The sequence below is a fragment of the Eublepharis macularius genome, chromosome 10, assembly GCF_028583425.1.
Source record: "Eublepharis macularius isolate TG4126 chromosome 10, MPM_Emac_v1.0, whole genome shotgun sequence".
NCBI lineage: Eukaryota > Metazoa > Chordata > Lepidosauria > Squamata > Eublepharidae > Eublepharis > Eublepharis macularius.
In genome coordinates, this window is record NC_072799.1 from 2,049,415 (window position 1) to 2,064,712 (window position 15,298).

A 15,298-nucleotide genomic window follows, 5' to 3' on the forward strand; every position below is an offset into this window, starting at 1 on the left:
AATCAAACTGGGACACCACCTCATGGGGAAGATTAAATTGGGGGGGGGAGGTGTTAAGGCAGGGAGTGAATCCCATCCTGAATTGTTTAAAAATTTGCCCAGCTCCGCTCTATCGCCACTGAAGCTGTATTGTGAAGGCGGAACACTAACACAAAGGGAAAGCTTCCCCACCTACACACAGAGTTACTCTTGCAGCAATTAGGTATGTTTCCCAGTGTGGGGGGCAATTTTCAGAGGGCAAACAGGGAAAGTTGGAAGGGTTCTGAAGTCCTCCCCTCTCTTGCATGATATTGCTGCTTCACTGGCTAGAAAGTCCCTGTTTGCAAGAGGTAGTTCTGCCCGAGACACCAGCACCTGGGGTGGTCATAACTTACAAGTATTAGGGCAAACTGCTCTCCCCCAGTCTCCATCAAATGTGTGATCCCTGCCTCGTTTTACCAGAGAGCAGCAGCTGCACCCTCCAAGACAGCACCCTAGTTTAGTTAATTCCAATTAAAATCTCAGCTTGGTGGTGGTGGAGAATGCTGTCAAGTCATAGCTGGCTTATGGCGACCCCTGCTGGGGTTTTCAGGGAAAGAGACTAACAGGGGTGGTTTGCCATTGCCTGCTTCTGCATAGTAACTCTAGTTTTCTTTGGAGGTCTATCCAATTACTAACCAAGGTTGACCCTGCTCATCTGACGAGATCAGGCTCACCTGGGCCATCCAGGTCAAGGTAAAATCTCAGCTTGCTCCCCTCCAAATTCAAGCTGCATGCTGTCTTCTATTTCTCTTCTACTTTCCTCTTTTCAAATGGCAAAATCACCTGTTTCTCTCTCACACACACTGCCACCCCCCAGAATATGGGACCCAGGTCCACCTTAGCACTGAAATCACTGAATAAGCTCCACAGCCATTAAGAAACATGAAAGGGAGCTCCCAAAGCTCCTACCCTGCAAATCTACTTGGTCTTTAAGGCACTACTGGATCCAAATTTTGCTCTTCTACTACAGACCAACACAACTGCCCACCTGGAACTATCTTCATACAGAACACAGGGCCAGATTCACTTCGGGACTCATCGGAAGCAAGACTGGGTCAAAGTCCCAGAGGAATGCAGCCCAAATACACTCCAAGTCTGTTAATCCGAATTGGTCCTCAACCCTGTGTAGCTGCTGATAGAGACCACTGGAATGCCTCACGGACAGAAAGGTATCTTTCAAGACAGCCACACTCCTTGCACAAACATATGTTAGAGTCTGTTTCTACCACTGTGGATGAGGAATTTATCAGCTGGCTCACATCTCAAGCTGCAACTTCTCCAGGGAAAGTTTTCCCCGCCATCTGTCTTCCTCCACCCCCTTTACAACTAGGATAGCTCTCCACTGCCACCAACAGACCAATTAACAAGAGGCACACTGGTCTGGTGACCAGTATCCAGGCGCTCTTTTTGAATTTAGAATCCCCCCTCTCCTGGTTACCAAGGAAGTAGAGCAAAACTTTTGGAAATCACACTTGTTAGAGATATTCAAAGCTAAACAAACTCTCCGTGCTTTTTATTTGGACTTTGGTAAGCATGGGCCAAGCTTAACTTAAAGATGCTTAACTTAAGTTTGCTTAACTTAACTCTCACTCACCGATTTTGGAGGGCAACAATTGGCAGGGGAAGGGTTACCTTGCCCTTTCACTCTTAATTACCCCCTCCAAAGGTGCTTTTCCAGGGCTTTAGGGAGCTATTAGACCCAGGTACAGACCAACACAGCCACCCACCTGAAACTAGCCAACTTTATTGTAGCATAAGCTTTTGAGAACCACAGCTCTCTTTGTCAGATGCATCGTCAGATGCATCTGACAAAGAGAGCAGTGGTTCTCAAAAGTTTATGCTACAATAAAGTTGCATCTGATGAAAAGAGCTGTGGTTCTCGAAAGCTTATGCTACAATAAAGTTGGTTAGTCTTAAAGGTGCTACTAGACTCTTTACTATTTTACAGCTACAGACTAACACAGCTAACTCCTCCGGATCTACCACCTGAAACTATTTTCCAGGGCTGTGATATGTGAGTTTCCACATGGAGTGGAATGAAGAAACCTCTCACATACTTCTGGTTTTTGTAGGAAACACACTGTTGTTATTTCACAGTCTTGGTACTCAATTTCAAAAAGAAAGAAACTAGCTCTGTAAAATGTCAGGGTTTGGCTTTTAAAATTTATTATTTTTGGAAAGTTTCCTCCCTGCCACCTAGCCCACCTGGAAACTCGTGCGACAGCTCAGCGTTGTTAAAATATCAGACACAATACAAAATAGAACTTTCAAGACATCCTTAGAGAAAGTTCCGCGTGCCCTCATTTCAGGGTGTGAGCACTTTTTCCCAGGTGGTTCCAGACATTGCAATTTCCTTAAAATATCTAAAATGCAGGAAAGCTACATGACTCGTGGACAGGCATTCATCTTCAGACATGTACCTACATCCCAATGCTTCCTGCTCAGGAAGACAATAAGAACGGGATGGGGTGGATAGATCCAAACTAAATTTTCCATCAGCAGAATGGAATTTTCCCCACCTGCCCCTCCCAACTGCAGCCCTCTGATCTCCACAAATTGCTCCTCCTGGGGGAAGGAGGAACCCACGGAATGACTTGCAGAGCTGCCTGCAGAGGGAAGGGGGAATTGGTGGGAACTACCAGTTTAGTCTGGCTCCCACCCATTGTTTGCTCCCCATTCAGAAAAAGGGCTGAAAGTACAGGTCAAGAATCTTGTAGGGTTGCCATCCACCAGGTGAGGCCTCAAGATCTCCCAGAGTTACAACGGATCTCCAAATAGATCAAGATGGGTAGCCGTGTTATTCTGTCTGTAGTAGTAGAAAAGAGCAAGAGTCCAGTAGCACTGATAAGACTCACAACATTTGTGGCAGGGTATGAGCTTTTGTGAGTCACAGTATCTGAAGAAGTGAGCTGTGACTCACAAAAGCTCACACCCTACCACAAATTTTGTGAGTCTTATAGGTGCTACTGGACTCTTGCTCTTTTCAACTAATCGCCAGATTACAGAGATCCTTCCCCGTGGAGAAAATGGCTGTTTGGGGGAGGGATAGACTCAATGGGGTCACATCCCTGAAGAGCTCCCTCCCCTCCCCAAATTCTGCCCTCCTCAGGCCCTAACCCCAAATTTCCAGGAAATTCCCAGTTTGGAATTGGCAACCCTAAGAATCTGACAGTCTGTACTTTAGCACTGCAAGCCCAGCTGGGAAAAACATTCTCCGGTACTTCATTAGAGCCCCGTGGCGCAGAGGGGTAAGCGGCAGCACTGCAGCCCAAGCTCTGCTCACGACCTGAGTTCGATCCCGGCGGAAGCCGGGTTCAGGTAGCCGGCTCAAGGTTGACTCAGAGCGGGACCACAAGTGACGCCTGACACTAGTTGGACACTTGTCAGCTTCCCTCAAGTTTTGATGGGAAATGGAGGCAGCTTGGCGGAATGTTGGACAAGTGACAGTTGAAAAGTCCGTTGGACAGCAGTCGGAGAGCCAAGCTGCAAGACCAGGACGCCTGCATTTCCCATCAAAACTTGAGGGAAGCTGACTAGTGTCCAACCTGTGTCAGGCGTCACTTGTGGTCCCGCTCTCAGCCTTCCAAGGTGGATAAAATGAGTGTCCAGTTTCCTGGGGGTATAAAGCGTAGATGAGTGGGGAAGGCAATGGCAAACCACCCCGTAACAAAAAGTCTGCCAAGAAAATGTCGTGATGTAACGTCCCCCCATGGGTCAGTAATGACTTAGCGCTTGCACAGAGGACTAGCTTTGTCTAAGTTTTACTTCATTAGAAGAGGGGAAAGGAGGAGGATTTGGTGTGGCTGGCTCAGGCCCAGCACCACAGAGCACCAACCCATCCCACACTCATCGCACACAAGACCCCTGAAGTGAAACGTGGCCTTGTGCTTTTCATTTCAAGGGAGGCTGTGCGAGATGCCCAGCTGCTGCGTTTGTGCCTTCCCTTTGCTTACCGGGGGGTGGGGGGGGATCCTCAGATTCTGCGGAGGGAATGCAGGTGACTGAACAACTCAAGAGTTCCTAGAAGACGTCAACCAGCCTCCCTCTTGGACCTCCACCCTCCCAAGAAAAGAGAACGGCTCCGAGCTTGTTGAGAAAACGCATGCTGTTGCTTACGTGCTTTGGAATTTAGGCCTGATTTCTGCTGGGTCTTTAAACCTGGTTTCAAGGACAGAGACAGAGGATCAGCTTCCAACCCAGCCACTGGATAGAGCCCTCCCCAGCAGCAGCCCCTCAGCAGCTGCGGGAGATGCACTTCCCTGCTGCACGAGGGCCTACGGGCTGCGCTTGGTGGCACACAGCCCAGTGCCGCGCCTGGCAAAGGCCACCCCAGCCTGGCCTCAAACAGGTGCACAGGCTGGCTGCCTCTATAAATAGAGTTTGAGTGACAGCTGTGTTTCTCAGCTGTCACTGAGCGTAAGAAACAGCTTCGGAACGGGCTTCGTTGTTGGCCTGTCTTGCTCACGGCTGTCTTCTCTGCTTGGGCCCCAGAAGACCCCCCGTGCCCCAGGGAGAGAAGGGTCTTCCCCAACACCTGTTACTTCAACTGCACATGGCAGAGAAGGTAGATGAAACCAGCGCGCATGCCCCACTACTTATGCACAGCCCTTCCCCGACTGCAAGGTGCATGACTGTCAGCTGTTAAACACAGGGAGCTGCCTGACACTAAGTCAGACTCTTGGTCCTTTTAGCTCAGTCTTGTCTGCTCTTGGTGGGAAGAAACTCTCCAAAGCCTCAAGGAGGGAAAGGTCACTCTAACTTAACCCCTGACCCTGGAGGTCAGTCCTGGCACCTCCTTCATGCAAAGCGGGTACTCCACCGCTCAGCTACAGCCCTTGCTCTTCACTGTGCTTTCTGTTGATCATGCTGCCAAATAAAACATTCAGGAAAATCCCAGTGTTTACTCTTTGGGGCTGGAGGTGGGGCAGGGTCTGGAGGGGGGCCCCAGCGAGCAGCAATGGCACAGAGTCCAGCCTCTAAAGCGGATGTTTGATCTAAGGGGACTCATCTCTGCCGACTGGAGGTCACTTACGGTTCCAGAAGAGCATCAAGTCCCACCTGGAGGTTGGCAGCCCCTCTCCGTTATTGTTCTTGTTTGATTTGTAGTCTGCTCTCCCCCCAAGCAGGCTCGGAGCAGATCACATCCAGTTAAAACACAATACAATATAGACCATTAAAACTGGCAGCATTAAAAGAGCAGCTGCAATTGCACAACCCTCCCTCAGCAGCGCATATTTCACATTCCCACATGTAATCATTTGGGTCCTCGGTGGCAGATGGCAAACAACAAAGAAAAGCAGAAGCCGGGAGGGGGTACTCTCCCCCCAGTGGGATATATGCCCTCAGATGTTAAGAGAACTTCTCTACCTTCCACACGGGACAATAGGCAAGTTCCTATGCAGAAGAACAATCTGATAAAATCCAACTTTTTAAAAAAAGGTAAAGGTAGTCCCCTGTGCAAGCACCGAGTCATTAGTCACATCACGACGTTTTCCCAGCAGACTTTTTGTTACAGGGTGGTTTGCCATTGCCTTCCCCAGTCATCTACACTTTACCCCCAGGAAACTGGGCACGCATTTTACCGACCTCGGAAGGATGGAAGGCTGAGTCAGCCTTGAGCTGGCTACCTGAACCTGCCTTCGGCCAGGATCGAACTCAGGTTGTGAGCAGAGCTTGGGCTGCAGTACTGCCACTTACCACTCTGCGCCACGGGGCTCCTTAAAATCTGCAATATTCAGAAATCACTGGAAAAACATCTCAGTCCTTCGGGGCATTATGTCGCTGATCTAAAAAAACAACCACCCCCATTCTCTTGCAAAAGAACTTCTAAAGGAAAATCCAGTGTGCAAGGATGAGAATTCAGTGACAGATTTCATGCTACCACCAGCAGCAGCAGCCTGAGTTGAACAGGAGCTTAAGGATTCTCACCATGGCTTTTTTTCAGGGGGAACGCGGGGGAACAGAGTTCCAGAACCTCTTGAAAATGGTCACATGGCTGGTGGCCCCGCCCCCTGATCTCCAGCCAGAGGGGAGTTGAGATTGCCCTCCACACCGCTGAGCGGCGCAGAGGGCAATCTCAACTCCCCTCTGTCTGGAGATCAGGGGCGGGGCCACCAGCTATGTGACCATTTTCTCCAAGGGCAACCCTCTGAGTTCCACCACCTCTTTCCCCAGAAAAAAAGCCCTGATTCTCACTATGGGTGCTAACTGTGTAAGCATATCCTTGGACTCTCCATTCATTACTAGGCTAGCAAAAGTAGGGAATGGTCTCTATATTTTTTTAAAATTAGATGTGAATTTTTCATAAAGATATTTCACCCAGTACTTCCTACATTCCGTGGCCCCTGCCTAATGAGGACCCCACTCATTGCATCTCATTAATTGGGTTCTGGAGTAAAATCTTGTTTGTCTTTAAGGTACCACAGAACTCTTGTTTACTGTCCTCATTCTTTCTACTTCCCAAAGTCCAAGCTGCGCTTTTGATGCAGCGGAGAGAATTTGACTTAAAAGGTGCCCTACCCAGGCAGGGCCCTCATAGGTCAGCGAGGGGAAGAAAACTGAGAGGAAGCAGGCGCAATGGAGTACCAGAACGCGATCGCAAATTCACATAGCAGCAAGCCTGATCCTGAGCCTATGCAGAAAGCCCACCTCCTTCCACTGACCGAACACAGCCAATCTGGACCAGAAGGTTTGCATCTGAGAAATCGGTGGGCCCCCAAAGTCAGCTTCTGACTGAACCTTTCTGGAGTTTAGGAGACATTTTTTTCTGGCTCTTCTAATTGAGCCCTGTGTGACAGCTTCTCTCTGACTCTTCATGCTCCCTGATTCCATTTTTGCTTTCTGTTTGGAGAAGTTTCTTCTCTGCCATCACCAGCAAAACCTCTGGGTGAAAGACAAGAGATGGGAAGACCGCATTCTCTCAGGCATGAAGAAGTCCTTCCTGGACAGCACCATTCAGGTGATAGATGTGGGACTCATAAGATTAAATGTTGCCCCATACGAAAAAAAATATATCCCTATGGACAGAAAACGAGCTGTCTAGCCAAGCTTTCTCCTTGCCATGCTAGTTTTCTAAGCGCATGGAGATGTTTCATATGCAGAACCGACTCGTGTACCTCCTCTGGCTTTAGTCTGGCTGGACACAATCCAGCCGAGCAAATCACTTTTCAGCCCTATTGATTTTAAAAGGACAAATTTTGTTTGTGCCTACTTGGCTTAAAATGTTGGGGGGATCGAACATCCCATGGCTCCCTTTTTCTCTCCAACCCCCGGGGCCTGGCCCATCATGCTGTTTCCCTTCCTACAAGCAAAGGCAAAGGTGTGATCCCTTCTTATGAGTGGTAATGTATGGGACTAGGCCTCAGTTCCCAGCCCTGGCCCTACTCGTTTCTGCAAGGGTGCCACTGCTGTAACATTCCTTCAGCTCAAACTCACTTCTGCCTATTAAGTCGGAGTCTGCAAGGAGTTTGAATGCATTTCTTTAAAACCACAGCCCTTGCAAATTTCACGCCACTCTTCCAGGCAATGCCTTCAGCCCTCACTGCAGGGCAAACTGGAGAAGGTACCTCAGAATCCCCTCCCCCCTCGGAGTGGGGCAATGAACTCCGTGAGAAGCCGGCCGGTGTGTGTGTGTTTGTCGCTTGCCTCGCATTCTGCAGTCACAAATAGAAGCAGCAGAGACCAGAATTCCCTTGGGCTCCCATCCACGTCTGGAACAGAGAAGAGAGCCAACTGTCTGGGCACTGTCCCTCCAGGCCCTCCTCTTCGCCCTTCTTGCCCTGGCAGCTCCCATAGCTGCAAACTCATTCTGCCTCTTCTTACCTTCAAACACCACTGAGCAATAAGCGTCACTGACATCAGTATCAGGAGTTTGGACATTCTGTGCATGGAGTATAAAGACCCGCAGCATCCTGTGTGGCTCCGGAGGGACAGCCCGCCCTGCCTCCGGTCCGGCTCTCTGGATGTTTGACTGTCCTGCAGCCCAGGCCGGCCTCCCTCTTGCTCCGGAGCCAGCTGAGCAGGTCCTGGCACTGTGCTCCAGTGACAGGCAAACAGCTCTTAAAGGGGAACCAACCCTCTGCAAGTGAGAAAGATCTTTTGAAGGAGGAAATGAGATCAAAATGTGGGTCCCTGATCACATCGGCAAAGGCAGACATTAATTCAGTAATGCATTTGAGAAGATTCGAATCCTGCAGTGTCTGAATTCTAATGATCATACGTTCTTAACAGTATGCCACTCCGATACTGCTAGCATCAAGAATCCCAGCTGTGTTGGCCCCTCTCTGCGTTCAATAATAATAACAACAACAACATCAACATTTAATTTATATATCATCCTTCATGGCAACTTAAGACTCGCTCAGAGCGGTTTACAAAGTATGTTATTATTATCCCCACAACAATCACCCTGTAAGGTGGGTGGGGCTGAGAGAGCTCTGAGAAGCTGTGACTGCCCCAAGGTCACCCAGCTGGCTTCAAGTGGAGGAGTGGGGAATCAATCCTGGTTCTCCAGATTAGTCCCAGCACTCTTAACCACTACATCAAACTGGCATTTTGTCCTGGTTAATGTGAATATATATAACACAGAGAGAGACATACGAGAACCAGTGTGGTATATTGGTTAGAGTGATGGACTAGGATCTGGGCAACACAGGTTCAGTTCCCTACTCTGCCATGAAAACTTGTTGTGTGACTTTGGGCCAGTCACACATTCTCAGCCTAAGCTACCACACAAGGCAGTTGTGAGGATAAAATGGAGAAATGATATAAACAGCTTTGGGTCCCCATTGGAGAGAAAGGTGGCATATAACAACAACAGTGCTTATATACGGCTCTTCTAGACAGAGCGGAGAACAAGTTAGTGTTATTATTCTCCCCATGAGACAGCTGAGGAGCTGGGGCTGAGAGGAGGGGCTGACCCAAGGCCACCTGCTGAGCTCATGGCAGGAGTGGGATTCGAACCAGCAGAGTGCTGATTTGCAGCCCAACCACTTAACCACTGTGCTATAGTATTTATGTCATTTATAGTCTGCCTTTCTCACTGAGACTCAAGGTAAAGACTAAAAGACAAAAGTAAATAAATGAAATAAGTAATTAGTGTTTATTTCATACCTTGAACACCCAGTCTCTGTCCTTCTGCTCTCCATATTTACCCTGAGCAAATTCAAAGGGCAACAGAACTTTGAAAGAGGAATGAGCCACTAGACTGAACCCAGTTGGTGGGTGGCTCCCATGTTCCAGAGCAGAATTTTTCCCAGTATCAATGACCAGTGTGTATTCATACTTGGGATGTATTTTGTATCACTATTTGCACTACGTTTATAAATACATTAAATTACACAAAGGCCGTATCTGCCAGTTTCAGCCCTCCCATCTTGATCCAGGAAATCTGAAGCTAGTGACAGTACAGATTTCAGACATGCTTGATGGCAACCTCAAGAAAAACGGACACATGTAATAGGCTGCAAAATAGTAAAGAGTCCAGTAGCACCTTTAAGACTAACCCACTTTATTTATTATGCTACAATAAAGTTGCATCTGACGAAGAGAGCTGTGGCTCTCAAAAGCTTGTGCTACAATAAAGTGGGTTAGTCTTAAAGGTGCTACTGGACTCTACAATTTTGCAACTACAGACTAACACTGCTAACTCCTCTGGATCTATGTGAAAGGCTGGTCTTTGAACACAGACCCACTGTGGCAAAAGGTTGGGAAACCCTAAAAACTTCACAACCAGACCAGCGTAAAGCTTACAGCTGTGCTGATGCCAGAAGTTAAATCTGTAGGGAAAGGAAGTGAGAGCAGCACCGGTCCTCCAGATACAGCTGGGATTGGGAGAGGCGAGCCTGCGTGCAAAGCCAAGGTGGCCCACAGCTGTTGGTCCCCCTCAGCTCCAGTGGGACCCCCGGGGTCCCAGAGACGCTTCTCAGTGCGGGCCTGCTTTCACAGTGCACCTCCTAACAGCCCTGCACAAGAGAGATGTTTTACATTGGATTGTTTAATTTGACTCACACCCACCCTGTGAGGAAGGTCTTTACTGATCCCGTTTCACTCTACAGGCAAATAAGCCAAACTGGTTTGGGACGGGCGGGCTGGATTTTGAGCCAGACTTAACACACAGCACGAGCTTCTGGGATCTCAGACCAAGGTTTCTATTCACTTTCTCCACCCCATGCATCATTTTATAAACCGCTGTCAGCCCATCCCTCGTATTTTTTTTCTAAACGGAAAAACACTAGAAGTCTCGAGACTTTTATTATAAGGGAAAGTGCTCCAACCCTGTAACAAGCTTGGCTATTCTCTTCAGTCCTTTTTCCATCTCTGCAATATTTTGGGGGGGGATACAGTGACCAGAACAGTATTCCAAATGAGGCCGCAATGCTGACCTATACAGGGCATTATAATATCGGCCATTTTCGTTTCCACCTCTTCCCTAATAATCCTATGCCTTTTTTCACCACCGCTGCACAACGGAGTTGATATTTTCATTGAGCTTGTTAATGTCCTCAAATCTGCTAAGAAAAGTGGAAGGCAGCAGGAAAAGAGGAGGACCTAAAACGAGTTGGCTTGACTCAATAAAAGAAGCCACGTCCTCCAGTTTGCAGGATCTGAGCAAGTCTGTTAATGACGGGACATTTTGGAGCTCTTTCATTCATAGGGTCGCCAGAGGTCAGAGGTGACACATCCCTGTAAAACAAGCTCAGAGTAGATCACATCAAAATTTTTAAACAAGGTAGCATAATAATTAAAAACAATTCCAGATAATAAACACAGCGGCATTCACACTGCATAACCCTTCAACATCCAAAACCTGTGGGGCAGGTGGCGAGCTATTAGCTGTTGTGCAGACCAGGGCGGCAACACCCCCTTCTGGCACGAGGCCAATGCGGAGGGGGGGCCCACTCACCTCAACCACCATCCGCCTGGCGGAACATCTGCCTGACAGGCCCATCTTGAAATAAAGTGGATTTCAGTCCATGGAAAACATGAGTTCTTCTGAGAGACCAGGAGCTGCCAGCGTGAATTGAGAGGATCAGCCAGAACTCTGGCGTGCTTTGCCTTGGGAACTCAGTCTAGCCAGGGAACCATGTTCTGTAAATAAGGGTTTTGCTTTTCCAAAGACAAGATCATGCCACACGTGTCAATATTGCCCGGAACTGGAATCTTCATGCCCCAGTAGATGGTCAGGGGACTTGTAAGCGGACTGCATTTGTTGCACCAACAGCGCCTTCTAGTGGCTCTTTAAAAGGAGTGTCCAGTTTCCCAATATATAATGATGAAAGGAAGAAATATGACTGGTTTGAATTAAAGAATATAATGGGGGGGCAGTGTTTAAATAATGTTGCAACCAGGGTAGTTTGAAATTTAAAAGCTCTTTGGACTGTGATAGTGTATAAGTGACCTGTCAGTATGTTTCTTGAAACACAAAGTCAGTGCAAGATTGACAGTTGAAGAACAAGCAAGAAGTTGTGTGTTGAGATAATAACAACAACAATTACAACATTCGATGTATATACCATTCTTCAGGACAGCTTAATGCCACACTCAGAGTAGTTTACAAAGTGTGTTGTTATTATTCTCACGACAATCACCCTGTGAGGTGGGTGGAGCTGAGAGAGCTCTGAAAGAGCTGTGGCTGACCCCAAGGTCACCCAGCTGGGTCCAAGCGGAGGAGGGGGGAATCAAACAAATTGGTTTGTATGTTGAACAAACCAAGAGCTTTGGTATGAATCCCTGGCTGAAAAAGGATTTGCCCCACATCTGCCAGGCCCCAGCCCAGGGATCCCTGCAACCTTTTCGAGCCCGCTGTCACCTTTGGAATTCTGACACCCAGGGGTGGGTACAATCACAAAATGGTTGCCACAAAAGGCAAAGCCTACCATAAACAACGGCTATGAGAGGTGGAGTAAACCACAAAGTGTCGAGGAATGAGGACTTGCATAACTCTAGTAGTAACTCTTCCACGTTTCAGGAAGAACCTCTGCTTAATAGGATGCCTTTGAAAATGAACATGTTGTTAAAAATATTTTCTTGCATATAAACAGCAGAATTGAAGTCACCCAGTGAAGATCTTTGTGTTGCGGTGGATCCAGCGGTCGATCAGCAGCCCTAGTGGACCTCTCCACTTTCCAAAAACACTTGGGGAGGGCCATGGAACACCCGGGCACCGTGTGGGGGGACTAGAATAAAAGCTTCCTTATTATGCCCCGAGGCCGCTGCTGATTTTTTCTGCAACAGACTAACCTTAACTACTTATCTGGGGTTACCATTTTTTGGTTCTTACCTTTAAAGCCCTGAGCAGGTTGGGACCGGCATATCTTCGGGACTGCCTCTCCCTGTATGTTCCCTGGAGACCACTTCGATCAGCAGATGTTTACTGGGGGTCCCCGGCCCTAAGGAAGCCCGCCTCGCTTCAACCAGGGCCGGGGCCTTTTCAGTCCTGGCCCCAGCCTGGTGGAACACTCTGTCAATGGAGACCCGGGCCCAGCGAGACATATTATCGTTCCATCAGGCCTGTAAGACAGAGCTGTTCTGCCAGGCGTTTGGTGGTTGAAGGGGGCGGTGCCATGTCGGCCTCCCACCTTTGGGGTGGGGTGGGGGTTCTCCCCACCATTGCACTTGGATGTACTTGGTTATTTTATTATTGCTCATTGTATGTTGGTTTTAGAATTGTTTTCTTGTTCTTATTGATTTTAACTGTTGTTCACTGCCCAGAGCCCCTGAGGATGGGCGGTTTATAAATCGAAATAATAAATAAAAATAAATAAATAAAGACTGCTGGATCAAGGTGGATCGGGGCTGCTGATATTGTTAGATCTATCAGCAGCATTCGACACAGTCGATCATGACCTGTTGATCCACCGCCTTGCCGATGTGGGGATTCGAGGGACAGCCTCGCAGCGGTTTGTCTCTTTTCTCCACGGTCGGGGACAGAGGGTGGCACTAGGGGAGAAGTTGTCATCCCGCCCCCCGTTGGTGTGTGGTGTCCCTCAAGGGGCGATACTCTCCCCCCTGCTATTTAACGTATACATGCGTCCCCTCGCCCAGCTGGTACGGAATTTCGGACTTGGGTGCCATCAATATGCAGATGACACCCAATTGTATTTGATGATGGCCGGCCGGCCTGACTCTGCCCCAGATGTCCTAGAACGTGTCTTCGGAGCTGTGACTGGATGGTTGAAGCAGAGTCGGCTGAGACTGAATCCCTCGAAGACGGAGGTCTTGCATGTGGGTCTGGGGTCCATGGGTGCAGGACTCTGGCTCCCCGCTCTCGATGGAGCGCCACTTATGCCAGTGTCAAGAGTGAGGAGCCTGGGGGTGGTCCTGGATACTTCCCTGTCTATGGAGGCACAGGTCGCAGCGGTTGTTCGATCCTAATTTTTCTATCTAAGACAGGCTCGACAACTTGTCCCCTACCTATCGACCCATGACCTCACAACAGTGATCCAGGCAACGGTCACCTCCAGATTAGACTACTGTAACTCGCTCTATGTGTGGCTTCCCTTGGGCTTGATCCGGAAACTGCAGCTGGTTCAGAATGCAGCTGCACGGGTGGTTGCCAGAGGTCCAATCATGGCACATATAACACCCATCCTCCGTCAGCTGCCCTGGTTACCGGTTGAATACCGGGTCCGGTTCAAGGTTCTGGTGCTGATCTATAAAGCCCTATGCGGACTGGGCTCAGCATACCTTCGGGACCGCCTCTCCCCATATGTTCCCCGGAGGTCGCTTCGATCAGCCACTAAGCACTTGCTGATGGTCCCTGGCCCCAGGGAGGTCCGCCTGGCCTCTACCAGAGCCAGGGCCTTCTCAGTCCTGGCTCCGACCTGGTGGAACTCTCTGTCTGAGGAAACTAAGGCCCGGCAGGATTTGTTATCTTTCCGCCGGGCCTGCAAGACGGAGATATTCCACCGGGCATTTGGTGGGGGCTAGGCTGTCCTCTCGCCGGCCATACCACTGAAGACCGTCCTCCACCCATGCAGCAGCTCATAAGTGTGGCGCAGGGCATGATGCAAGAGCCAAGCCCTGCGCCTAAAATGCTGTATTTTAATATTTATATCCACCAATTTTAATTGTATATGGAATAATGTTTTAATGTTTTTATAATGTTTTTATTGCTTTTAATCTTTATGTAAAAATCGTATGTTGTTACACCGCCCTGAGCCTGTCTGACGGGGAGGGCGGTCTAGAAGTGTAATTAAATAAATAAATAAATACCATACAACAAGAAAGTCAACAGAAATTTGGTATTTGGAAAATTCACAATTCTGAGTCCTTCTTACACAAGTTTTCTCCAGACCTGAGGAACACCCCCGCCCCACTCTAATGCCTCTCGCGCCTTGGGTTGCCAGCTCCAAGCAGAAATTCCTGGAGATCTGGGGGGGGGGGTGAAACCTGGAGAAAGTGGGGTTTGGGGAGGGAAAGGACCTTGGCATGGCATAATTCCATAGAGTCCACAACCTCCCCCCAAAGTAGCCATTTTCTCCAGGTGAACTGATCCCTGTGGCCTGGAGATCAGTTGTAATTCCAGGAGATCTCCAGCCACTACACGAAGGCTGGCAACCATACGAGTTGCGCCTTGTCGACTGACTTCCAACAAGCTCAGGCAATTCATCTAACACAAGACATGTTATTCCCTCACTACTGCACAAGTGCCTGTCAGACAATAAACCAGCTGCCTGGAACTAGCAGGGAAGCCAGCTCTATGTCTGTTACTGGGGCTGCTGGGAAATGTTATTTCAAGCCGAAGCCAGAAGCATTCGGCTCCTAGAGCAGTCCAAACCTCCAGAATAAAGCATATTCCTCCACAACCTCAATTGCAATTGTTTCCAGGTAAACACATATTAGGTGCTGGTTGCAATCCTCAGCACCACTCCAGAGATGCACCAGCTTTATAAAAAGGTAAAAGTAGTCCCCTGTGCAAGCACTGAGTCATTATTGACCCATGGGGGGACGTCGCATCCCGACGTTTTCTTGGCAGACTTTTTACGGGGTGGTTTGCCATTGCCTTCCCCAGTCATCTACACTTTACCCCCAGGAAACTGGGTACTCATTTTACGGACCTCGGAAGGATGGAAGGCTGAGTCAACCTTGAGCTGGTTTCCTGAACTCGGCTTCTGCCAGGATCGAACTCAGGCCGTGAGCAGAGCTTGGGCTGCAGTACTGCCGCTTACCACGCTGCGCCACGGGGCTCCTTGCACCAGCTTTAGGGTCACCTTAAAAACCACGGGTTTCTGTCCAGACACCCGGCTAGGCTGCAGCTGCCAGAACAGCTGAGAGA

General features: G+C 48.9%; 1 protein-coding gene across 1 annotated transcript in view; it reads right to left on the minus strand.

Annotated features, from left to right (window-relative positions):
• Positions 1-7,964, minus strand: part of DYSF (dysferlin) — a 191,918-nt gene extending 183,954 nt beyond the window's left edge. Inside the window, exon 1 of the mRNA XM_054990484.1 lies at positions 7,843-7,964. Coding sequence (XP_054846459.1) covers positions 7,843-7,930 — 88 coding nt within the window. The 5' untranslated portion in view covers positions 7,931-7,964. The remainder of the gene's footprint in view (positions 1-7,842) is intronic.
• Between the last annotated feature and the right edge of the window lie 7,334 nt (positions 7,965-15,298).